Source organism: Mesoplodon mirus (genome assembly GCF_964341445.2).
Source record: "Mesoplodon mirus genome assembly, chromosome: 14".
In the NCBI taxonomy this organism is placed as follows: domain Eukaryota; kingdom Metazoa; phylum Chordata; class Mammalia; order Artiodactyla; family Ziphiidae; genus Mesoplodon; species Mesoplodon mirus.
The window spans coordinates 43,434,143-43,460,176 of NC_138990.1; the positions used below are offsets into that span (position 1 = coordinate 43,434,143).

Below are 26,034 nucleotides of genomic sequence, written 5' to 3' on the forward strand. Positions count from 1 at the left end.
CATTTATTTGGACTGTACCTTTCATGAGTACCTTGACTGCTTTGTTCACCTGTTTCCCAGTGCCCCTGACCAAGCCTTACACAGCTCTCAGTGAACAGCCGTTGAATGAACGAGTAAGTGCATGAATACTTAAGAAGGCAGAGACTCTACCTGCTTAATTTTCTCTAGATTCAATGTAGTTTTATGTTAAAGGAGTTTCCACATATTACACTGGGAATTAATCGAATTACTTTATAGGCACAGTCACAGTCTTATTAATCAGTACAATACCATGTTCCATTTTGTATTTTCATTATTATTATTTTTTACTTGAGTGGTAATGCTTATCTAATTGGCATGCAATCATGCTATGGATTTTCACTAGGCAGTTTCTGCTCATAATTGGCCACTTTTCTTACCTGAACACATACAGATTTAAAAATACGTTTGAAAAGGTATATCTTGCTCTCTGTAACAAATCAGGTATAATCTTGTGTGCTACTATATGCTAAGTGTTTTCTTACAGAGAACTTCATAATCGAGATCCAGGCGTGGCATTAATGACTAACGACTTCCTGGCTATGTCAGGATCTGAGATCATTAAACCTTTTCAGGAATGCTTCCCCACCACTACGCTGTTAAGTCCCTTAATGGTGCCTTAATTGGGGCTTTTATCGACTGCAGCAGCTCAGTAAATATGTTTTTAATTCATCATTAGCTTTACAGTAATGAGTGTAGCCATTCAGTTGCCACTTCCAGCAAGCTGGCTCCTGGCTCCATGCCTCTGGACTTTGAACATGTCTCTGGTCTAGTACTTCTCCACCACAAGAATCTGAGACCCTGAGGTCTAGAGTCTTATAGATCTTTGCATTTTCCAGAATGTTCAACAGAGGCTTGGATACCTATTAATTATTACTCCATTGAATGTTGGCTACATGAGGTTAGTGGCTATTTTAAAGTCTCTCTTAAATGTGTCTGTGTTCTATCTCCACACGTAATGTAGTGCTTGTAAACACTGTCTATAGAACTGCAACTGGCTCCTTGTCCCACCACCCTGGGAAGTCTAGAGTTTATGCTAAAAGGGCTTATCCCTTCTAAGGGTCCTTATCCCACTCGCAAAATTGTGTACAATATTTTGTGTGTAGGTGAATTTATTCAAGGAGAGGTTGTAATTTTCACCAGCCTCTTTGAGTTAGAAAAGTTTAAGAACTACTGCTCCAGAGGCTTCTAAATCTCAAATTGTCTGTCAGAAGTGTAGGTGCAGAAAAATTCTACCTACATGCACACTTCCTCTCTCCCTGTATTCCTAAAAGGGGAGAAGCAGTGGTAACAGTAATGATAATAATAGTAATAATAAACGTTCATTGGACACATACAAAAAAAATAAAATAAAAAATAAAATAAAGTGGGATAGGTTCTTAAAACGAGGAAAAAAATATATATATTTATACATACGTGCTTATGACTTTTATGTGCAAGAGAATATAAATTTTAAAAAAACAGAAAAAAATAAATAAAAATTTTTAAAAAGCAAGTTATTTATGTCATCATATAATGGGTTTAATTTTGTTATTTCAAAATGAATTAATAAATATTTTTTAAATTTCTGTTTTAATTTCTAATATGGAAAGTATTGCTAGATATAATCCATATATTTTCAGAAACTTTGGAGTGCCTAATAATTTTTAAGAATGTAAAAAGTTCCTGAAACCAAAAAGTCTGAGAACTGCTACACTATATCATACTAGTGGTGGGATGAAAAGCAGCAGGAACTCAGAGTGTGGGCTGGTTCACATTAATGTCAGAGCCTTAAAGATTTACAGACTCTTCAAGGCGGTCCCTTGTAAGCCTCCCTGAATCCAGACCATTCCCTAACTTCAGTTATCATGAGGCCCAGCCCTATCTATGGCTCTTGTCCTTGGAATTTCACAGAAATAGTTTTGCCCTTATCTCTCTAACAGGATCCCTATAATAAACTACATTTTACTGGAGCTACCTTAAGTGGTTTCCTTGTAACCAAAGCAGCCTGACCAAAACCATATACATGCATCTGTTTTAAATATGAACTCTGATCAACAGGAACGGAATGCTTCTGTTTCTATATCAAAATAACTCTACCTCGTGATCTTTTGGTTTGACGTAATTTGATGGAAAAATTCCAGTTCTATCTCCGATACTTCCTGTCCACCATTCTCCATCTTTCTGGGTCACCAATATTTCTTCACCTTCAGTGAAAGTCAAATCTCCAGGTTCTACACTTGAATATGGATAAAGTGCAATATACTCTGTAGGAAACAAAGCAAAAAGAAACTAGTTTTGGTTGCAAGATTACAGAAGTAAAAAAAAAAAAACTGTTGATCTCCAAGATCTTGAGTAATTTTGCTGTAAAAGACCTTGTGACTTAAGGAAACTTAATGTAAAGAGATGTTAAGGTAGAAAATGGAATGAAGTAATTATTTAATAATTTCTTAGAAAAAGATTACGTCTTTGACTGAACATAAAACTTTATCACAGGGTTTCTTTTTTCCCCAACTGTATCATCATCACCATCATCATCACCATCATCATCATGTCACAGAGAATAACCCCAAAACTACAAATAGGTATCAGTATTTTTACAGAGAGTCAAGACATGAAAAGTTTTTTTTAACCTTCTTACATATAGTTTAATCTGTTAAATTCTTTTCTCTTTAATTCTTTTACATAGTTGTGGAAATGCCCACTATTCAGCTGACATCAGTATGAAAGGCCAATTTCCATCACAATGGCCCAGCTCCTAGCATAGTGCTTGGCATAGAATAGATGCTCAATAAATATTTGTTCATGAATAACCTTAAGGAAAATGTCTAAGTTTTTATACCGGCTTTGTTTTTTTGTTCAGACGATTCCTAGTACTTAGAAGAAACAGTCAATGACCAGGTTTTAGAAGTCTTTTTCTTTCTTCTAGTACTATTTGTATTTGTTGACATGAAATTTGCTCTGTAGATCATAAACTGGAGATGGCCAGAAACTATTTACTATCCACATTCCCATATTATTCAATTTAGCTGACTTAACAAGATGAAAAATGATTACAAGGTTAAGGTATGTTGCAACAAGCCAGGTCCTTTCCAAAATACTCCTCACCACTTTCCTAGGATCATTCCACTGCAGTTATTCCACAGTAAACCTCTGGTTGCAGCCTTGCTGGTGACTCGAGTTGCCTAACCTTTCACAGCTGAGCCTTGGCTCATACCTTTCCCTCTGTCCACCAAGCTTTCTCTTCGTCACTAAGCAAGAACCTACTCATTGTTTAAAATGATTCAACATGGACACCTCTGTGGATTCATAGGTCCTACTCAAAATTATGTTTTTGTTCATTCATCATAGAATTTATTACAATTATATGCCTAGCCTTCCCATTTTACTGTGAGCACTTGGGAAGTTGTATTTTATTCATCCGTGTATATTTCAGGCTGTAGCACACAATCTCTAATGTAGTAGATACTGAATAAACTGTTTAATTTACCATTATACTGATTTTCTTGAGCAATATGAACAAAATGTACTTAAACTGTTCAACTAATTTTACAGTGAATATATAATTCATTTATTTATAAACCTATACAACTATTAAATAAAAATATTATCTGAAATAAGGGTAGACATTTTTCAGTACATTATCAAAATTAAGATATTCAAACAACCCAAAGGGTAATAAAAAATGTCTTTGTACTATTTATGATTAAAGTGTATCTTGGGGCTTCCCTGGTGGCGCAGTGGCTGAGAGTCCGCCTGCCGATGCAGGGTACACGGGTTCGTGCCCTGGTCCGGGAAGATCCAACATGCTGCGGAGCAGCTGGGCCCGTGAGCCATGGCCAGTGAGCCTGCGTGCCCGGAGCCTGTGCTCCGCAACGGGAGAGGCCACAACAGTGAGAGGCCCGCGTACCGCAAAAAAAAAAAAAAAGAAAAAAATGTGTATCTTGATTTCAAATCCTACTTAATGATTTATATGGTACACTGTAATTAAAATGCAATTCAGGGAATTAATTCCCTGGCGGTCCAGTGATTAGGACTCTGCACTCTCACTGCTGAGGGCCCGGGTTCAATCCCTGGTCAGGGAACTAAAAATCCCACAAGCCGTGCAGTATGGCCAAAAAAACAACAACAAACAAGTGCAATTCATAAACAACTAAATGTACTGAAATTTCCTTATATTCTAAACATCTATAATCTAGATATATAATAAAAGGAAAACAAAAAACTTCATGCTATCTCATTGCAACACTTATCTATGATCTTATTTATTGAGGCCGTCTATGCTGAATTTTTATAGTACTGATTTTCTAAAAGCGTCAAGTATTTTCAGCTATATATTTTCTATATCCTCAATATTCATGTGAAATAGAGCGGGAGCAGGTTTTCCTAACCTCACTTTAATACTGAAGACACAGAAACAAGGAGAGTAACAACTGTGGGAAGTCAGTAGCTAATTTGACTTCCATCTAATTTATAAATTGCTAAAAGCTCACCTTCTCCCACTGTACAGGCTGCAGAGGTAGGTTTCTTGTTTACAGCTGCATACAAAGCTTCTGGTCTGCCAAATAAACACACAAACAGATTTTAAAAAATAATGAAATAACAAAAAAAGACATCAACAAGTAAATAAACAAAAAAGGTGATTTGATGAAAACAGGAGGTTTTAGCAGTGCATTCTTTTAAGGGCTAAAGTTAATTGAAATATTGTCTCAGTACACAGGCTAGAAATACCCTCATACGCAAAATCCTAGTGGATTAAGCACTGTTTACTTACAAACTACTTAATTTTTTAAATCTATTGAGGTAATTTCAATATGATTTATAAATAGTTTTTCAAATGTGAGATATTTTGCCTTTCTAAAGTAACTTAAAAGACATGAGGCATTGGTAAATGGGCAATTATTTGGTAAAGCACACATGGGACTTGGCTTGGTTTAGAGAAAAATACGGGCAATATATAAATTTTACTACTTGTTTAGAGCACAGTACATTTAAAAATATGTAAAAATAACAAAACTTTATTTTTACATTTTGGAACATACATAGCTTTTATTTCCAACTTAACCCAGGAAACTGTTTTCAAAAATCTGGAAAACTGTGGCATTTAAGAACTAGACATCTGTAGAATACACCAGGGCTTTCCAGGACCTGTGAGTAAATTGTATAGTGAAGCAGTTTACAGGTTAAAAGAGGGAACCCTTACTACAACTCATGGGCACACTGAATGGACTGCCTTGCTGAATTCTCCATTACTGCAGCATTTCGAGTTGCATGCCTTATCTGTTAGAAAAGATCAGTAATTGAATGAAAAGTTAGAAGAAATGTCCTTTAAGGCATTTAAACTTAATCCCTTTGTGTTTAAGTTTTCCTTCTCTGTAAAATGTCATGGAGTTTAAGTAAGATAATTACTGTAAAGGGTCTAGCACAGTGCCATCATACACATCAGTTATGTATTCCTGCTGTTACTGTTATTACACACTCTAAATCTAACATTCCATGTCAGTCTGAAAAGTAAATTTCTGCGTTTGAACTGAAAATTGATGTATAGAACCTTAGCACTGAAAGGATTTTTAAAGATTTTTTAGTTTATTATTTTCATTCAATCAATTAAAAAACTAGAGACCAAGCAGGTTACCCTACACAGTCTGGCAAAAATAGCAGAATCAGAACTCAAGGCTCTTGATTTCCAAAGACCCTGTTCCTTTTCAATAAATCATTCTGCTTTTCTATTTAGATCAACTTCCATATAAAACACAAGTGATAATTACCCACAGCTATATTAGAGTACTTATTTGTTTGTACTAAAGATGTTTGATGACCTGACTCCCTTACAGACTGGGAAACAAAGGCCAGAGACCTTATCTGGTTTTGTTTTTTGTTCATGCAAAAGTTCATTCATTTGATTGTCCTTTCATTCGCTTTTCTCCTCATTTACTAAGCAAATATGATTGAGCAGCTACTATGCATTAAGATCACACTAGGTATGGAAAAACTGAAAAATGAACAAAAAAGACGTGAATCCCACCCTCCTGAAGTTTATGACCTAATAAGGGATATAGGTAAGAAAGTAAATAACTACAACACAGTGTGTCATGAGCCGTAAGAAACGTGATGTTCAGGGAACTCTGGAGGCCCAGAGACGGGAACGCCTCACTCTGGCAAAGGCGAGGCCCTCGGTATTGATTTGTCTAAATATTGACAATTTACAGTAAATAATAAGGGAGAAACCTCCAAAGGAAATGAAAAATAACTTCTCTAACTGACCTGATGTTAGTACAAAGAAAGCAACAGATCTAAAATCTTAAGCACTTTGAAAACTTTAGGAATCTGAAATAACTAGAATAAAAGATATTCAAAAATTGGTACAAATCATCTGAGGTATGATTTTTTTCACTCTAGGAATCACCCTTCTGGTATCAAACTCAAGAATAAACTTTTAATTTTCCTGCACAGACAACTGTACTGTGGCTGACTCATCAGTGAAAATACCAACATCCACGCCTCATGTAAACACACAAAAATGCTTACTCTTGGGCTTCCCTGGTGGCGCAGTGGTTGAGAGTCCACCTGCCGATGCAGCGGACATGGGTTCGTGCCCCGGTCTGGGAAGATCTCACATGCCGCGGAGCGGCTGGGCCCGTGAGCAATGGCCACTGAGCCTGCACATCCGGAGCCTGTGCTCCGCAACGGGAGAGGCCACAACAGTGAGAAGCCCGCGTACCGCAAAAAAAAAAAAAAAAAAAAGCTTACTCTTCCCGCCTGACTTCACTCCCAGGGATGATTTTGACGTAAGATTTTGGAAACCATCCTCTTCCTCCATGCACCTCCCCAAACCACCAATTTTCTTGCTGCTCCAAGACAGTAATGATATCATGTTTTGAGAAGTTCAAGTGGTTATCTTTCTTTGCAGTCCAGGAACAAAGGGCCTGTGCTTTTAGGTTTTCTACAACCTGTCCCTGTGAAATCAAAACCACAAAATTAAAAACAAACAAACAAAAAACACAATGGTAACCATGATTTTTGTTTTCTAGTATATAACATACTTACTGTTCAAACAGCAGACCAGTTTGGTGTGGTGGTGACTTAATATCAATGGTGACTTAATCTACTAACCAACTTAAAATTATATATGACAGACAATCACCTGAATAGCCTTCTGTGAAGTTAAAGACCCAACACCTACCATTCAAGGAAACATCTTGGCACTAAGTATCACAGGTATGGAAGGTGAACCCTGGGTACGCAAGAAGTGTACTCATAGATCCATCAAGTATGTATCACAGAACAAATGAAAAGGGAAACCCTTTCTCTCCTCCAATTTCCAAGGTCTCCTCACTGCAGTGGATTCTGTTTATTCCACTAGGAATGGAGATGCAGTTGTGATGGGCCTCCCTCCACTTTTCTGTTTTCTGTTTCATAACGTCTTTGTATTCTTATTCATCCTTCTTTCTTTCCTTCTCCTCTCAGAGGAAGGAGTGTTTTCATTTTGTTGATAGGGCTAGCCTCTTTATCTGTGCTCTAAACTTTCTATCATGTCTTCCCACCTTCTAACAATATTTTGTAGCACTGTGAATTCTCTCTCTTGAATCTTTAATTTTCCACTTCTCTACTTACTTCTACTTCTTTTTTTTAATGCTTAAAAAATATTTATTTATTTGGCTGTACCGGGATCTTAGTTGCTGCATGTGGGATCTTTAGTTGTGGCATTCGGAATCTGGTTCCCTGACCAGGGATTGAACCCAGGCCCTCTGCATTGGGAGTGTGGAGTCTTAACCACTGGACCACCAGGGAAGTCCCCTTACTTCTACTTCTAACTTCCTTAAAGAAAGAACAGTCTTAAACTTGCTTTCCAATTTCACCCCTCAGTCCATTCTAATTTAGGTTCTGCAACCATCACAATATTGAATCTCTTGACAAGATCATTGATAACATCAGAGCCAAAAGCTTCTTGCAAACCCTTACCTTCTCTGATCTCTGAACAGTGCTGACATCACTAAAACCCCTGCAGTTCGTGAAGTTCACTCTCTGGTGATTGATGGCTCCTCTTTGGTCCAGTCTCCTTCCCTTCCTGTTTTACATGATTTCCCTAATCTTATTTATGCCTATGATTTCTCAAATCTGTATCTTAATTATAACTTTATCTTTTGAGCTCCAGACTTGTAAATCAAGCTGCCTGCTGGGCCTTCCCAGCAGGCTGTCCCTCCTACAAATACCTAAGTTGCATGTCTGAAATGTAATCACTTTTAGAACCCACAAAACCCACTCCTCCGGTACTGCCATCCTCTCAGTTACTCAAGTTAAAGACCCTGAAGAGGTATGTTTAACTCCAACTTCTTCCTCACTCTTCACATTCAATGAATTGCCAATTTTATGTTGACTCCTAACACTCTTCTAAGTCCATCTCCTCTTCTATATATTTTCATTACTGGTTCACATCATCTGTTACTTAGCTATTGTAATATCCTCCCTTTGTTGGTCTCCTCCCTTTGCTTCCTTCCACCAATCTGGCCTCTATACTACTGCCAGAGTTATCCTTCTAAAATATACACTTCAACTCTCCTCTTAAAAACCTTCATGGGCTTTCCACTGCCAGTTGCTTAGCATGGTATTAAATGCTTCACAAATAAACCTCAACCTCTCTCTCCAACTTCACTTAACCCTTTCTTCATGAATCCTGTACTCTAGCCACACTATAAACAATACTTGTTTCCTATAAACTCCTCTTGTTAACATGCCACAGTGACTTTTCCCAAACTGTTCTTTCACAGGAATAACTTTCCTTCTTTGTTTGGTGAAAGCTTGCTCATTTTTGAAGGTTCGACTGAAATGCCTTACCTATTGTGAAGCCTGCTCCAATTCCCACAGATTGAATTGAAATGCTCTCTCCTCTGTATACCCCTCAAGATTTCATAAAATATCTTTATTACAACACTTCTCATACAGTTATTTATTTATATGTTTGTCTTCATTAGATTATGACTTCTTAATGGCAGAGTTTTTTTTTTCCATTAAATTTCTAGCACATAATAAATGCCTGGTACCTGTGGTCACACAATAAACATTTTTTGAGTGAAGGACTCTATTCTGATGAAGTCTGCAATTTCTTTTTAATAATGTTAATGTAACAATGCTGGCATCTCGGTTACACCTAAACCAGAGGCTAAACATATATATAACACAGTTCTCACACAAATGACTTACTTAAGGAAAACACAAACAAAAAAACCCCAAGCCCAAGCTCTTCTTACAATAACTACAAATTAAGACTATAATCAGATTTGTAAAAATGATATTTTGAGCTCAGAAACCTTAGCTAGTAGCAACTTGCTACTATGAGAATAAATTGTTGAGAAACTTCTAATAATTTCTTCAACCTCATATCACATATGAATGGTAAGAAACTAAATGATACAAACTTTGGTTAGATGAGTAAATGATGGCCTTGTACAAAAATCGTCATTCTATTTTATGTGAACCAGGAGCAATGTCAAAGAATAAAACACAAGAAAATTAAAGATACATACCTGTCCGTGAATAGGTGATGTAGATACAGGGGACACAGTGCGAGTAAAAGCTGATTTTTTCTGCCATGATGTGTTAACAGTTAGGCTTGAAAACGATACATTTTGATAATCAGTCACTGATGCTGGTTGATTTGAAGAAAGTGATCTATAAATATAACAATATGACAAAAGTATACTTAATTGTTTAGAATCTAATTAAGTACTACCAATTTATCTATTTGTATATAATATACATTGTGTTGAAACACAACTTAGGCAAAAAAAAATTTATGAACTACTGACCCATGTTTATATTTATTAAACTTCAGAATTAAATTTGGAACAAAAGGTACTCTTAGAGAGTCCAGTGCAGATTACAATATGATTAAGTAGCAGGTTGACACAAATACATATTAGGTGTTCACACATTTGCAGAGACGTGTAAACTCCATTATTAGCTAAAAACTTACTCAGAAGTTGAGGTAGCAGATAAAGACACTGTAGGAGGAAGTAAGGCCTTCTTAGGCGACACAGATTTTTCAGACGTTATTTTTTCTACATAGTTGCATGGAAACCAGCCAAAATTTCCTTGAAAACTACCATAAAGCCAACCAGGTTCTCCTACAGTTTTCTCATCAACCTATGGAAACAAAAAGTAGGGTTAACAGTGGTTAGAAAGCCACTTATTTACAAAGGAAAGAGATGCAGACCACTGTCCAGCAGCCTAATTTTCAGAATTTAGTCCGTCTAACTAAACAGCTAAAGTCCTTTCTACAGTAGATTATTAGCTCTAATGATGGACAAGGTGCCTTTTTAAATTTAAATTTTAAATTTTATCCAAGTTAATATATAAAAATAGTTTACATTCCTATCAGAGTCTTTTTGAACTCCCTAGGAGAAATAGAAAACTTTTTCTGAATACTGTTTTCCAACTGGTAAAACACAGAGGTGATTTATAGTTTCATTTCTTCTCCCAGACATTTCCCTCCTACAGTCTGGCATCCTCTGTCCTCACAGCACCCCTTCTTCCGCTTCTTGGTCCTTTGTCCTTTAAACACTGATGATACCTCAAGTTTTATCACTGGCTCTCTTACTTCACACTATACACTTCTGGAAGAGGCCCACTCACTTCTATAGTGATGAGTTCTTTATACGATATATTTGCAGAACTGACTTCTTTTCTCTAATGGGATAAGCCTGTACTTTCAACTACTTCCCAGATATCTTCAACTGGATGATACATAGGAATTTCCAACTCAAGTCTAAGACTGAACTTGTTTTCTTCCCCAGTCTACTCCTTCTCCTAAATTACTGTATCTCTGTTATTCTTACCATCAAAGACTTAGTCATTCTAAATAAAAAATCTTTGGATAGGGAGGGTGGGAGGGAGGGAGATGCAAGAGGGAAGAGATATGGGGACATATGTACATGTATAACTGATTCACTTTGTTATAAAGCAGAAACTAACACACCATTGTAAAGCAATTATACTCCAATAAAGATGTTAAAAAAAAAAATCTCTGGCTCTTACCTCTCTCACACTTCCATATCCAAACTGTTGATTTCACTTCTAAAAGCTCTTTCAAATTATTTTTTTCAACCCTACCCTCCTAACCTACTTCAGGCCTTTTTCATTTCACACCTAGATTACTGTAATCTTTACTCATCCTTTAAGATTCTGTTAACTGCCCCCAAACTAGGTCAGAGTTTTATCTCATACATACTGGCATGAGACAGCATGCATTATCATACTGTGTGATTCTTTATTTACATGTATCTCTTCCATTTGTCTGTGAGCCTTTTAATTGATACCCACTGTCCAGCATAATACATATTTTCTTAATTCACTGAATAAATATGCCAACTATGTCTCTGTTCTCCACTCCATTTTCTACACTTTTCAGATAACCTTTCTAAAATAGATTTGACAGTGTTTTACCTATCAAAATCATGTAGAATTTGTATGGTGATTCCATATCCATTAAGATTTTTAAAAACACTCTTTTTGAGGTATAATTAGCATATTATAAATTCACATTTAAGGTATTAAATTTGATAAGTTTTGACATATGTATACAGTTGTGAAAAATCACACAACCAAGATAATAAACATATCTATCATCCCGAAATGTCTCCTTTTGCTCTACTGAAAGCACTCCCTCCCACTCCTCCACTTGACCCACACCCCATCTCCAGGAAAACACAGGTCTGCTTTTTGTCATTATAAATTAGTCTGCATGTTCTAGAACTTTATATAAATAAAATCACACAATATACATCCCTTTCTGGGGGGTCTGACTTTTACTCGGCCTATTATTTATTATTATTTTGAGATCCATCCATGTTGTAGTGAATGTGAATAGTTCATTTCATTTTATTGCTGAGTAATATTACATTGTATGATGTACCACAATTTGTCTATCTGTTTACCTACTGATGGAAGATTGAATTGTTTCCAGTTTTCTGGCTATTACAAATAAAGCTGCTAGGAACATTTGTCTTTGTATGGACATATGCTTTCAATTCTCTCGAGTAAAGATCTAGGAGTGAGAGGGCTGTCTCATATGGTAGATGCATGTTTAACTTATTTTACTGATAATAATGACTTTATTGAGATATAATTCACCATACAATCCTCCCATTTAAAGTACACAAATCAATGGATTTTAGTATATTCACTTATGCAACCATTATCACAATCAATTATAGAACCTTTGCTATTAAAAAGAAACCTTGTACTATGTTGTATCTAAGAGTCTAAGAAATCCTTGAGCAGCCCAAAGTTGTAAGGATTTTCTCCAATGTCTTTTTCTAGAAGTTCCACAGTTCTAGGTTTTACATTTCAGGATTTACCTCTGATCTATTTTGAGTTAACTTTCATATATGTTGTAAGGAACAAATGAAAATTCATTTTTGTGCCTATGGATATCCAAATGTTCCAATGTCATTTGCTTTTTTGAAAAGACTAGGACTTCCCTGGTGGTGCAGTGGGTAAGAATCCGCCTGCCAATGCAGGGGACACGGGTTCGAGCTCTGGTCCAGGAAGATCTCACATGCCGCAGAGCAACTAAGCCTATGTACCACAACTGCTGAGCCTGCGCTCTAGAGCCCGCGTTCCGCAACAAGAGAAGCCACCGCAATGAGAAGCCCATGAACCTCAACAAAGAGTAGCCCCCGCTCCCCGCAACTAGAGAAAGCCTGCACAGCAACAAAGACCCAATGCAGCTAAAAATAAATAAATAAATAAATTTATATTTTAAAAAAAACTATCCTTTCTCCACTGAGTTGCCTTTGCACCTTTATAAAAAATCAGTTATATAAATATGCAGGTGTAGATCCATGTATCTATTCTGTTCCACTTGTCTATTTTCCAATCTAGATACTAATACTACACCATTCTGATTGCTATAACTTTTATAATAAGCCTTATAATCAGGTAGCATAAGATCTCCAACTTTGTTCTTCTTTTTCCAAAGTTGTTTTGATTATGAATCAGCTTGTAAATTCTATTCTGTTCCACTTGTTTATTTTCCAATCTAGATACTAATACTATACCATCTTGATTGCTATAACTTTTATAATAAGCCTTATAATCAGGTAGCATAAGATCTCCAACTTTGTTCTTCTTTTTCCAAAGTTGTTTTGATTATGAATCAGCTTGTAAATTCTATTCTGTTCCACTTGTTTATTTTCCAATCTAGATACTAATACTATACCATCTTGATTGCTATAACTTTTATAATAAGCCTTATAATCAGGTAGCATAAGATCTCCAACTTTGTTCTTCTTTTTCCGAAGTTGTTTTGGTTATGAATCAGCTTGTAAATTCTATTCTGTTCCATTTGTTTTTTTTCCAATCTAGATACTAATACTACACAATCTTGATTGCTATAACTTTTATAACAAGCCTTATAATCAGGTAACATAACATCTCCAACTTTGTTCTTCTTTTTCCAAAGTGGTTTGGTTATGAATCAGCTTGTAAATTTTTACAAAAAAGTGGAAAAGAAGTATTGAGATCTTTCTGAATGGAACACTTGTAGGATAGAGCCTGAGGATTTTCCCAAACTGTTCTCATTTAAGTATTATTTCCTAAGCTCTGTATTTATCTAAAGCAGAGATAATTTAGGAAAAAAAAGATGTTAAAAATATATATAATATGTATAAAAATTCTCAATTAAAAAGGGCTACCCTTTTAATACATCTGATGAACTTAATGTGATTGAGAGACGCCGATATTGCTGTTTCTGTTATCTTGTGCACGAGACCTATTAGACGTGTGAAAATACTGACCCCTTGGAAAAGAAGTCTGTGTTAATATAATTGTACATTCTATGCTGTCATATGTAGCATATCACATAGACAACTGTCTGGCTGTACTTGGAAGACTTTTTGAAATGTGATTGCTACTCAATGATTTTCTGTTTTAAAGAGTGTTAAACAGATCACATACGCAAGTAATAAGACCAAAAATCTTAACACCTATGTATACAATTAAACTGCATAGCTTATATTCTTAAAAAAAAAAGCCTGGTGGGAGTTTGATTGAAACTGCCTTGAATCTATAGAACAATTTGAGGAGAATTGCTTTCTTATCAATACAGAGTCTTCCAACCCATAAACATGGTATAGCTTTCCATTTATTTAGGTCTTCCATTTTTCTCAACAATACTTTGTAATTTTCAATAAACAGGTCTTGTACATCTTTTGTCAGTTTTATATCTAAGCATTTCATATTTTTATGTTACTGTAAATGTTATTTTTAATTTCAATTTCTGAATATCCATTGCTTGTATGTAGAAATACAACTAATTTCTGTATATTGATCTTGTTTCCTGCAACTTTGCTAAACTCACTTATTACTTCTAGTAGCTTTTTTTTTCTTTTTAAGATTCTATGGGATTTTCTACACAATCATGTCTTCTGCAAATTAAATCTTACTTCTCTATTTCCAATCTTGGTACGCGGGCCTCTCACTGCTGTGGCCTCTCCCGTTGCGGAGCACAGGCTCCGGACGCGCAGGCTCAGCGGCCATGGCTCACGGGCCCAGACGCTCCGCAGCATGTGGGATCCTCCCGGACCAGGGCACGAACCCGTGTCCCCTGCATCGGCAGGCGGACTCTCAACCACTGCGCTACCAGGGAAGCCCCTCCATTTCCAATCTTAATGTCTTTTATTCTATGCTGAGTCACTGCAGATCCATTATGATTTTTATCCTAGAAGATCCCATCTCTCTAGTTTTAAGCTCCTCAAAGTTCAAACTTCTTAGTGTAGAATTCAAGGCCTCTGAAATTGTGGTTTCTTTGTCAAGTACCAACTTACCTTTCTAGCTTCATCTCCTAATATTTGTCCCATATTCTAGGTAAATGGTTATGTGACATTCTTTAAACACACCAGGCTCAGTGTTTTTGTTCAAGATATTCCTCCTGCCAGAATTTTGTCAGGTTTAGGGGAAAGAACAGAGACTTTGGAGTTAAGTGAACCATGTTTCAGTCTTAGCCATGCCATGTGGCTGGTAATCTGCTGTAAGGTAATGAATATCATCTGAAGCCTCAGTTTGTTCATCCATAAATTTGGGGGGAAAATACCTGCCCTACCTTCCTCCAGGTTATTCTGAGGATTAAATTAAGAATATTTATAAAAGTGCTTAGTAAACTGTAAAGCTCTAAACAAGTATAAAGCATAATACTTTGAGCCCTTTCTCCATCCTATCCTTGGGGAAAATGTTCCCAATGCTATTTGGTTGTGTTATTGCTTCATCTTCTGGGCTCCTATAGCACTTTATTTCTTTAAATGGTTGATCTAAACATATCGCATTATATTTTGTACAATTATACATATTTCTTTTTTCTTCCTAAACTTTGCCTTCCTTATTCATTTTTATATATCCCCAGTAGGCACATGGCTAGAAACTCAACAAATGTTAACTTGGACTATTCTAAATTAGATAAACAACAGATTCAAAGTTTAATTAATAACAAATGGATTTATTATCAGGCAACTTCATTTTTGTTTATGGTAAATAATTGTCATTTTAATGCCATATGTCTGGCTATTTATTACATCATGAATGAGATATTTAAAAAATCCCTCAATCTAAGCTGCTTTGGTTAACTACATAGATAATATCGTAACTATCTAATTACAATAAAATGGTGTTCTGAAATAGAACAAGAGGAACCATTGATAAGATATTATCCTGTAGATCTAGTTAAGACTAGTTTAAAATAGCTAATCCAGAGCACTAAAAATGAAGGCAAGAACATAATAAACCCTGAGGAATATGCAACCTAAACCTGATTTAAATATTTGGTCTAAAGGCAAGGAATCACTGAAAGGTATGAGTACTGGCATTCAAACACTAACTTCCTCCTTTTCTTACAAACTTTTAAAACCAAAATTTCTTTAATACTATTTCCTAATGTTTTCAACCTTCTGAAGAAGAAAAGGCCCAATCATTTATTATTCAGAGTTAGACCAGATTGGCTCTGTAAGGGGTCAATTTTAACCAATTTCATACCTGTCATTTACAATTCTAACTGATTTCTAGTTGTCAATTTACATAGAGAGTTAAACTAGAAAATTTTACATAAATTCTCACAGGCCTAGGGAAACTATTACTTCAAAAATAGCATTAACAGATAAGGATAGAAAAATAGGTTGCCATGAAAAATGTTGCCATGGTTCAGTGGAATTTATCATCTTTTTCACTTTCACTCAAACCTCCTCGGCCACCTTCATTCATTAAGTTGACCAGATGTTGCCTCCTATCTTACCAACAACACAGAAGCCCTCAGATTTGACCTCACCTTTACTTCAGCACAAGTTATGATCCCATCCATCCCTTCGTCCAGCCCTCCAATCACAAAGGAAAATGTATCTAGCCCTTCCACCTCTCCCTCTTCCTGTGCTATAGACCCCAAGCCCTCCAGATTATCATGGATCTTCCTCCTCTCCATCCATTGGTCAGAACAGAGAGGTCTGACAGGGAGGCATGAGGCGCCTTCCTGAGCGCTCTGTGTTCTGTGTGTTGAATTGAGTGGTGGTTTCAAAGATCTATATACATGTACAAATTATTTGAGCTGTACACTTGCGGTTGTGTACTTCACTCAATGTAAATTACATTTTAATTAGAAAAAACACCTCCCTCCATTAGTGATTTACTCTTTCTGGTATCATTAACCCTTTTCCTCTGCAGATCCTTTCTATTATTTAAACCTGCTCAGGCTTCTGCCAAGTTAAAACACAAAAAACAAAAAGCAAGAACAACTTCCCTCAACCCACATTCCTCATTATTTACCACCTTTGCTCCCTCCCCTCTTTCAAAAGTCAAACTCCTTCAGAGTTTCATATATTCACTGTCTCTTCTTCCTTCCTTCCAACTGTTCCTCAACTCACTGACATCTGGCTTCTTCCCCCACCACTCCACTCAACTAATATTCTTCTCCTCAAGGTTAACAATAACTGTGCTCTTGTTAATCTAATGGTTATTTTTTTAGTACTGTCTTATTTTACATGTGGACCACTCTTCTCAAATGTCCCTGACACTAAACTCTGTTTTGTTCCTACCTCTAGTCATTCTTTTATGGCTCCCCCTCCTCTAACAATCCCTTCCATGTCTGTGCTTTTCAGGGATTGCATCCTCAGTCATCTTCCCCCTTCTTTATTACACCCTTGGATGAGCTCTGCCACAGTCGTCTTCAATAACCATCACAACGCACTGATGACATCCAAACTGGCTTCTAGATATCTCTGGATATCCAACTGCTGCCTAGAAATCTGAAACTCATCCCACACTGAACTCATTATAATTCCCACTTAAATTTCCTCCTTCTAATCTTCCTGTCTTAATGAATGAACACCATTATCAACCAAGCTGTCCAAATCAGGTATCTGGTAGTAACTCATGACTCATTCTTTACGTCAAAGATTCGGCAGAGAACACAAGCACTCAAGAAACTCCAGCTAACATTATGTTCCTGCTGTCACTACCACCAGACTGGCTCTCTGACCGTGGGAGATGTCTGCTCTAAAGCTGGCAGCAGTCTACACCCTTCCTTCCTCTACTTCTTTAGGATCTCTGTCTTTCTCATTAAACTATAAACTGAGAGCAGAGACTGTCTTGTTCACTATACCCCTAGCCTATCATAGCTCCCAACAAGTATTTGCTGAAACAAATAAAGGATATAACCAAAAATATAAGTAAGCTCTTGACCAAACATGCCCAGAGCTAGGCTACATTGCTTCATTCTTGGACACTACCTCATCATCACCAAGTAGAAGAGGAGGAACGGCAGGACCAGAAGACTGTGGACTCAAGCTCCTCAGCTGAGGAGCAGCTATGGCACTGTCAGTGTGGCAATGGCAACAGAAGGAATGTGTAGCTGGGGACTGTCTTGAGCATTTGAATAGATGGTTCTAGTAAACCCTATTCCAAGTATCATTAAACATTTGCTACCTGATAAAATACACCAAACTGGTGACAGTGCAGGTTAAAAAAGAAAACAGACACTGGCTAGGTATTCTAGGCAATATTGCCTTTATTTACTAAGAAGAAAACTGAAGCCAGGATTAAAATCGAAGTCGGTATGCTTCTAAAGCCTGTATTCTTTCCAGTAAATCACATAGCTCTGTCAAATGCTATTCCCTGCATCCTCTCTTATTTATTCATTTTACATCGTTTGTGATTATACAATAAAAATCTTTTTTTTCCAAGGAACAAGGGTCTGCATCTAATTAGAGCCACAGAACCTAACTCCTTCAACTCTTTTAATGGTTGCCAGAAAATAACCAGCTCCCCCAAATTTCACTGGTAATTTATTAAAATAACAAAATATCACCTTTTATGACATAAAGCAGTATGGCAGAGTGGAAAGAACACTGGTTTGGGAAATCAAAAGACATGTACTTGCACCCCACATTGCCAGTGGGCTGCTGACAGTTACAACCTGTGTTAAGTCTTCCTACCTAGAATATGGCAGTAATAATAACTGTCCTATGCAGCTCTGCGGTATGTCATAAGAACCAAATGAGGTAATGCTTAGGGTATATTTTTAAAATGGTAAATCACTATATAATAGTATACTCAATATTATTATAGAAAGTAATACAGTACATTGCATTCAGCTTATTCATGAGAAAAAAAGATTTTGTTTCCCACCTGTATTATATCCCCAGAATTAAAACTCATTTCGTCGTGGTTCCTTGCTTCAAAGCAATATAATGCTCTGTAATTTACCAAAGCACTGGCAGGCTCACCTAAAGAGAAGATAATTGTCATTATTTGCTTCTTTCACATATACACATCTTTGCTATGACTCAATAAAGAGCTTGAAAAGAAAAAAACTGAGCATCAAACAGTATCATGAAAATCCATTTAATATAGGCTTGTTAGAATTTAAATATTTTCAATAGTCACAGAATCAATATAAAAACAAACAAGGATATTCGTCTTAAGTAGGAGTCAGTAAAACAAAGAGATGGCTTGCAGGGTGTGCCATGCGCATGGATGAAGGAAGGTGGGGTGGTAATTGAGCTGTGTCAAGTGGAGGGAGACTAAGTTGCAAGAGGCTTAATTTCATCTGCCAAGGTCAGACTATCACAGGGAAGAAGAGCACAAAAGGGAGGTCACAGACAGAAGGTTAGTCAGTAAACAGGGTTGACTACAGATGTATCAGTATGGTTCTAAAAAAAAAAAACTGTACAAGAGTTCAAAAGTGTACTTGACAATAGATGAAAGATATTTTACTTTGCTCATTTGTAGAATAAATGCTTTAACTTAGAAAATTTTCAACATATTGTATCATTAATAAGGATTCAAAGGTTTGTGCATTCAGAAGAAATACAATAATATTTAAAGTATTTTAGAAATGCACTCTGGGGTGTATCAAAAACAATGTATATCTTCTGAGAAAATTTCAGTATGCAAAGGCTTAAAACTTTACTGTTGTTTCATTAAAATAAACAGTTTAGTTACACTGGTGGAATAAAATATTTTAAACTATTTACTTCAATTATGAAAACTGTGTCAGGGTTTATGCACTGTTAGTGATGTCTATCTTCTTTTCTTTGTGTTGCTTTAAGATTTCTACCCTCAGTCTGTTTTTTTTTTCCTCAGTCTGTTTTAATAAACCCATGAACTTCTCATCCAAGTTTAATTTAGAAAAAGGTCTTTTCTGACTCTAAGGATTAGCATTCATTTTAATTTTCTTCTTTTTTTGAACCTCATCAGAGTCTATTTTTTTCTTTTCGCTTTTGTTGCTCTGTTTCAGAAAAATCATATCAATTATTTTCATCCTTATCCTTACTTTGTTTCTCCTCAGCTTTCCACTCCACTTCTTGAACTTTTTCTTGTGTTTTTTCTTCTTGGAGTCGCTTTTGCTTTTCTTCTTCCTCCTTTCTAAGATTTTCTTTCCATAAGTTTTCTTTTCCTTGTTTTGCTTTCCTTTACATGAAAGAAAAAGAGTTTGCATAATGTCCTAAATTTTTTTATGCAAAATAAAAATGTAATAGAAGATCTTGTTCCTGACAAACTAAAGAAAAATTACATATTTCTTATATGTTTAAATATAATCTTAGGGACTTCTCTGGTGGCTCAGTGGTTGAGAATCTGCCTGCCAATGCAGGGGACACAGGTTCGAGCCCTGGGCCAGGAAGATCCCACATGAAGCAGAGCAACTAAGCCCATGCGCCACAACTACTGAGCCTGCGAGCCACAACTACTGAGCCCATGGGCCACAACTACTGAAGACCGCGCACCCTAGAGCCTGGGCGTCACAACTACTGAGCCCATGCACCACAACTACTGAAACCTGCTCTAGGGCCCACATGTTGCAACTACTGAGCCCGTGTGCTGCAACTACTGAAGCCCATGCACCTAGAGCCTGTGCTCTGCAACAAGAGAAGCCACCGCAATGAGAAGCCCGCACACCACAACGAAGAGTAGCCCCTGATCGCCGCAACTAGAGAAAGCCCGCGTGCAGCAATGAAGACCCAACACAGCCAAAAGTAACAAAATAAAAAAAAAATACAATCTTATACAGTTATGTATTTATTATATATAGCAAAGACATATTAGTAGGGGGGTGTGGAGAAACCATGGGGATCAGGGCTGAAGGGGAAAACCAATTAATCAATCAATTAATCAAGAGAGAAACTAAGCACAAGTAGATGAGCTAGGGAGTATGACTAACAATTTCTCACACTCTCAAATTTCTTCCTGCCAGCCAACCTCCCAAACCCAAGAAAAAAAGTGGAAAAAAACTGTAATGGAACTATTCAGAAAACGAATCTAAAAATTATATCTAAATTCCCTTCCTTTGTCTCCAGATTCTTCACAAGGACTGCTGTCAAACTCTTATTCCCACTATCCTAGCTAACCCCTGTTTTCAGGATTGAGTCATTGCTGTGAAAATAGGAAATGCTGCTGAACAGATTAACTACCTCTTATATTATCACTTAAAAGTCATTTTCATTTGTTAGATTTTAGATAATAGAGCATTTTTCCTCTATAGGTCCATACTTCTGTACATGTTTCTATGACATTTGATATAGCTGCAGCTTGGTTTCTAGCTGGTCAAGATGGTCTAAGATCAGCTTAGATGTTTTAATATTAGAATTAATGCTCACTGGAGTTCTTCTTGCATATACTTTTTTTTTTTTTTTTTTTTTTTTTGCAGTACGCGGGCCTCTCACTGCTGTGGCCTCTCCCGTTGCGGAGCACAGGCTCCAGATGCGCAGGCTCAGCGGCCATGGCTCATAGGTCCAGCCGCTCCGCGGCATGTGGGATCTTCCCAGACCAGGGCACGAACCTGTGTCCCCTGCATCGGCAGGCGGACTCTCAACCACTGCGCCACCAGGGAAGCCCTTGCATATACTTTTTATGATCTTACTGGAGGCAGAGCAGTCACCACTAATTAGCACCTTCTTCAAGTCTCAGCACACATTATCAGGGGCTAAGAAGATTGTGACTGGATGCATCCCTAGGATTTGGGGGCATTTATGCCCCACCAAGGTGAAAGTCTTGGCTTAATTCCATATCTCTATTCCTATAATTCCTGGAGGAATTTGGAAATCCTGGATAATTCCAAAAACTGTACACCCACTCAGTCATGAACCCTTCCTCCTCATCCCCCAAATGTCTTATACTTCATACTCCTGGTTCATTATCCCACAACTAACTTCCTCTCAACACTTTGCAAATCCTCCTACACCCTCTATCACTTTGCAGAGTGCTTTCTCTAGCACTTTCCGTAACTGACATCCAGCTCTCCTTTGAGAGGCATGCTTCTCTTGCAGTCCTTAAGCAATTCCGACCAATATTCCCTTTCCCAGTTCCAGTAACTTTCCCTGACACTCTCCCACGCCTAGGATGACCCAACCTACCTTTATTTAAATTCCCATAGCATTATAAACACCACTATCAGAGTACCTGCCACATATTTACTGGGATAAAGAAAAGACTAGAGAGTTAAGAGAATAAAAAATTAAATTTTGGTAAAGTTTCTATGTGCGTGTTTGTGGATGAGAAACTGGTCCACGGCCAGAAGATGCTTCAGAAGTTGGACAAAGAGGCCACATCTACAATGTGAAAACCTGACTATTACCAATAGCTTGGGATGAGAAGGCAACATACCGTAGCAAATGGCCAAGAAATCAAGATGTAGTACTAAGACCCAGCTCTGGACCAATTCTACATGTTCTGATTTCTTCCCTCTACTAAAGCAGGATAATGTGCAAGGACAATGAATAAAATGAAAATGTGTATTATTAATACAGTCTGTTGGCCTGAAAGGAATTGTGAGCAATGATGGAGAGATATCAAGATACTTGCATGTGTAAACAGAAAATTCTTACTAGCACATGACAGTCTCCATCTCTGTCAATCAAGAAGATTATTTACTACTAATGAATGAATGAATAAAAGTCGTTTTATTTGAGGATGCTCTTCAGAAGACTTAAAATAATATTTGTGGAACATTCTGCATGTGACTAATTTATTGTGATTTATTTTGATGATTTATTTTGATGACTGTCAATTTCTTTGACAACTACTCATTTTACTTTTTAGAAATGGACTTATTATATCTAAGGGAGAGCCCAAAATAAATAAATTCAAATAGAACTAAAAAAAAAGAAAGAAAAAGAAAATTCTAACACAGGGACTAGTCGTGCAGCACTGCACAGTTCCCTTGTGCAATGTTAAGTGGCACAAGTTAGGTGGCAAATAAAAGCCTTAATTTGAACTTTACTGTCTCCATGTCTATATTATTCCGGGATCTCTTGTTAGGGAATCACAAAAGTAGGGGTCTTAGAATAAAGAATATTATAGCTATTTGTTTAGCTGTCTGACTCTCCTACTAGAATTATGAGAAATCTAGGGGCAAGGAGTAACCGTAACCCAGAGTCTACCTGCATCGCAGTCGACAGTGACCACTCAGTAAAAATGTGTTAAAGTGGTTACTCTAAAGCCATTAAGAAAAGAGGCCTGCTATATGATAATGGGTCTTTCTTGCCTTCCCAGTAACTATTAGCTCTTTCATAGACATTATTGTCTACTCTTCTCCAGGGCAAAGAAATGTTGGTTTGTTGATATTTGTTAACTAATTATAATAATTTCTGACACTAGAGAACTTGGGAGAAACAAAGGAACATATTAGAAATAGAATCTTACCGATAGAAAAAAAAATCATGCAAAGTCTCTAAATGAATGGTTCTAAGCTTCAGATACCACAACTGTCTCACTTTTCCTTGCTATAAATGTAGGCAGTTGATATAGCTCAGATATATACAAAGAAGCCTGCATCAACATGGCATTTCTACACTCAGTATTACACTCTGTAAAATTAAGTACTTGGTTTTTATAATTTTTCAGGAAACAGTAATGGATTTATTATGGAGAGATAGAAATAATGAATGCTTATTACCTGCAAAACATTATACTTGGTTCTTTAGTTTTATTTAATTCTGAGTTACTTATAAGGTATGCATTAATGTTCCTATTTTTCAGATGGAAAAACTGAGGTTCCAAAAGGTAAAGTGACTTAATCAAGATCATCCAGATAGTAAGTGGTAGATCAAGAATTCTAAACCAGGGCTGACTCCAAAGTCTGTATTTTTCACTAATGGAACATAAAATTGGTTACTGTAAACTCAGTCCACAAAAGAAGGACTGAACTTCTAAAATTTAGAATCTAATTAGCATCTTAGGATAATCATTTTATTTCCCTTAATTCTTCATAGTCAAACTAAAAATATGGGCAACAAAATTAGAATTCTAATAGCAATATAGTATAATAAATTTATCAACTATATTACCTTGTAGCCTCGTCTTCTAGTTTCTTTTTCTGTATTAGCTCTAATCTTTTTCTTTCAATTTCCCTCAGTTTGTCGCGTTTGATCTTATAAAGTTGTTCAAGGGCTAACTGCTGTGTATTGTAGCTTTCTCTCAGTTCCTAAGGAGAAAATAAGAAGTCAACGTGGCATTGATTTAAATACTTTTGTCTTATGCAAAAATGTGGCAACTGCATTAAAAGATAAAAATCATAAAGCAAGTTAAACTAAAGTAAAAAGATTAAAAGTCTTACAAAATCTAGATGATTGAAAAATTCTTGAAAACAGTAAGTATTTAAGGTATGTGGTCAATGAGGACAAATGCATGTTAAAATCATCTGCTTTTATATTATTTCTAAGGAACATAGAATCTTTCACAAGCCAATTCTTTGATTTGGTACTTCATTTTCAATAAAAAAGCAATCTATTAAAAATACAAGGAAACAATTTGCTTATTATAACATTTGACGAGGAATTTTGTTCAGTCATATTTTTGACACATGTAGTTTAACCAAGTTACCCATAACTTTTACCCAGTGAAATACTGAACTAAACACAGAAGCAATTATTCAATAATTTAATAATTATTCAATATTTATTTAATTTAAATAATAATATATTAAATAATTTAATAACTAAAAATGGAAAAGATAACGTCTACCTAAAACCATGACTGGAATGGGCCAAAATAATGAAAAGTATTCCAAACAGGAAATAAAATAAACATTTGTTTATTGAGCATCTAGCTCTGTGCAAAGTGCTATAAAGATTCACAGCGATCCAATCCAAGGCCGTCTTGACTCCCAAGTCTATAGTCCTTGTCTTCAAAGAGTTCAGTCTCAAAGTAAAGTGCCAAAATCTGGGATATAGGTAAGTGTCTTCGCAGAAACTTGTGATTATCTGTTCAGCATTTCCTTTCCCTCTTCTGCTAACTGCACCCTTCCTCCTTTTGGGAAGCTGATTTACCCCCCAATCCCACCCTTCTATGTGGTTTTGATGAGTCTGTCAGATGCAATGCTCCTACTCCCACCCAAGTGTGGTCACTGGATCTAAACAATCACAGCACCTCACCTCCCTGGCAAGAATGACTGGTTCAAAGGATGTGCACATGATCCAGGCTGGGCCACAATCCCTTCCCGGGATTCAGATATACTGAAGAGGGGAGAAAGAAGTCTTTCCTTCACTAAACTCATTAAAATGGGATAAGGTAAACCTGGAGCTGCCCCACTTCCTAGTGAGGCCATCAGGGGTAGGAATGAAGTCAAAACAGGAAAGAGAAAAGCAAAGATTAGAGATAGAGTTGGAGAGAGAGGGAGTGCTGGGGAAACCAAATCTCCAACTTCATTCCTGTGTCTAGGAACTGCCCCGTCTACTGATTCAGTCAATGGTCTTAGTACTCTTGCAATAACCACTCTTTTCAGCTTAACTATTTTGAACTGAATTTCTTTTACTTGGAATCTATAGAATTCTGAACAAGGGAGTAGAAAAAGCCTGGGATAAGGAAGAGGAAAAACAAACAAAAAACAAAGAAACTCCCACAAAAACCTAAAGTAAACAAAAGAGACTTCATGGCAAAGGTGGGAGCTTCAACAACATTTAGATAGAATTTTTTGGTAAAAGATGTCTTGGGGCATCTATCTATACACAAAAACAAAACTCCAAACCACAAACAAACAAACGAAAACAACCTAAGCTCTACTTCTTAATATTTTATAGATGAACCCTTTTAACTTGATTGAAATGGTAGATCTAATGTGAGTAAATGTGGTATCCAGAGACTATGCCCAAAATGTCTAAGATCAAGACTTGCAGCTTAAGACAACAAGAATACAAATACTACATTCATAGCAAAGTTTTCACAGATCTCAGCTTCTGTAGTTCTCTTTGTTGCACCTTTCTCTAAACTCTATTGACGGGACTTCCCTGGCGGTCCAGTGGTTAAGACTTCGCCTTCCAATGCAGGGGGTGCAGGTTCGATCCCTGGTCAGGGAGCTAAGATCCCACATGCCCCACGACCAAAAAACCAAAACATAAAACAGAAGCAATATTGTAACAAATCAATAAAGACTTTAAAAATGGTCCACATCAAAAAAAACGTTCAAAAAAAACATCAAACAACTCTATTGAAAAGCAAAGAATACAATGGTTACAATCTGTGGAGAAGCAGTGTGGTTTAGTGATAAGGGCACATGGAGCACGGGTC

At 36.6% G+C, this 26,034-nt stretch overlaps 1 protein-coding gene across 7 annotated transcripts in view; it reads right to left on the bottom strand.

Annotated features, from left to right (window-relative positions):
• Positions 1–26,034, bottom strand: part of ITSN2 (intersectin 2) — a 168,944-nt gene that overhangs the window by 61,921 nt on the left and 80,989 nt on the right. For all 7 annotated transcript variants that reach the window (XM_082642216.1, XM_082642217.1, XM_082642215.1 and 4 more), the window contains 8 exons: positions 23,817–23,953; positions 19,808–19,944; positions 18,661–18,758; positions 9,971–10,140; positions 9,522–9,666; positions 6,748–6,953; positions 4,491–4,555; positions 2,098–2,264 (listed from right to left, as the gene is read on the bottom strand). In XM_082642216.1, the coding sequence (XP_082498342.1) occupies positions 2,098–2,264; positions 4,491–4,555; positions 6,748–6,953; positions 9,522–9,666; positions 9,971–10,140; positions 18,661–18,758; positions 19,808–19,944; positions 23,817–23,953 (1,125 nt within the window). The remainder of the gene's footprint in view (positions 1–2,097; positions 2,265–4,490; positions 4,556–6,747; positions 6,954–9,521; positions 9,667–9,970; positions 10,141–18,660; positions 18,759–19,807; positions 19,945–23,816; positions 23,954–26,034) is intronic.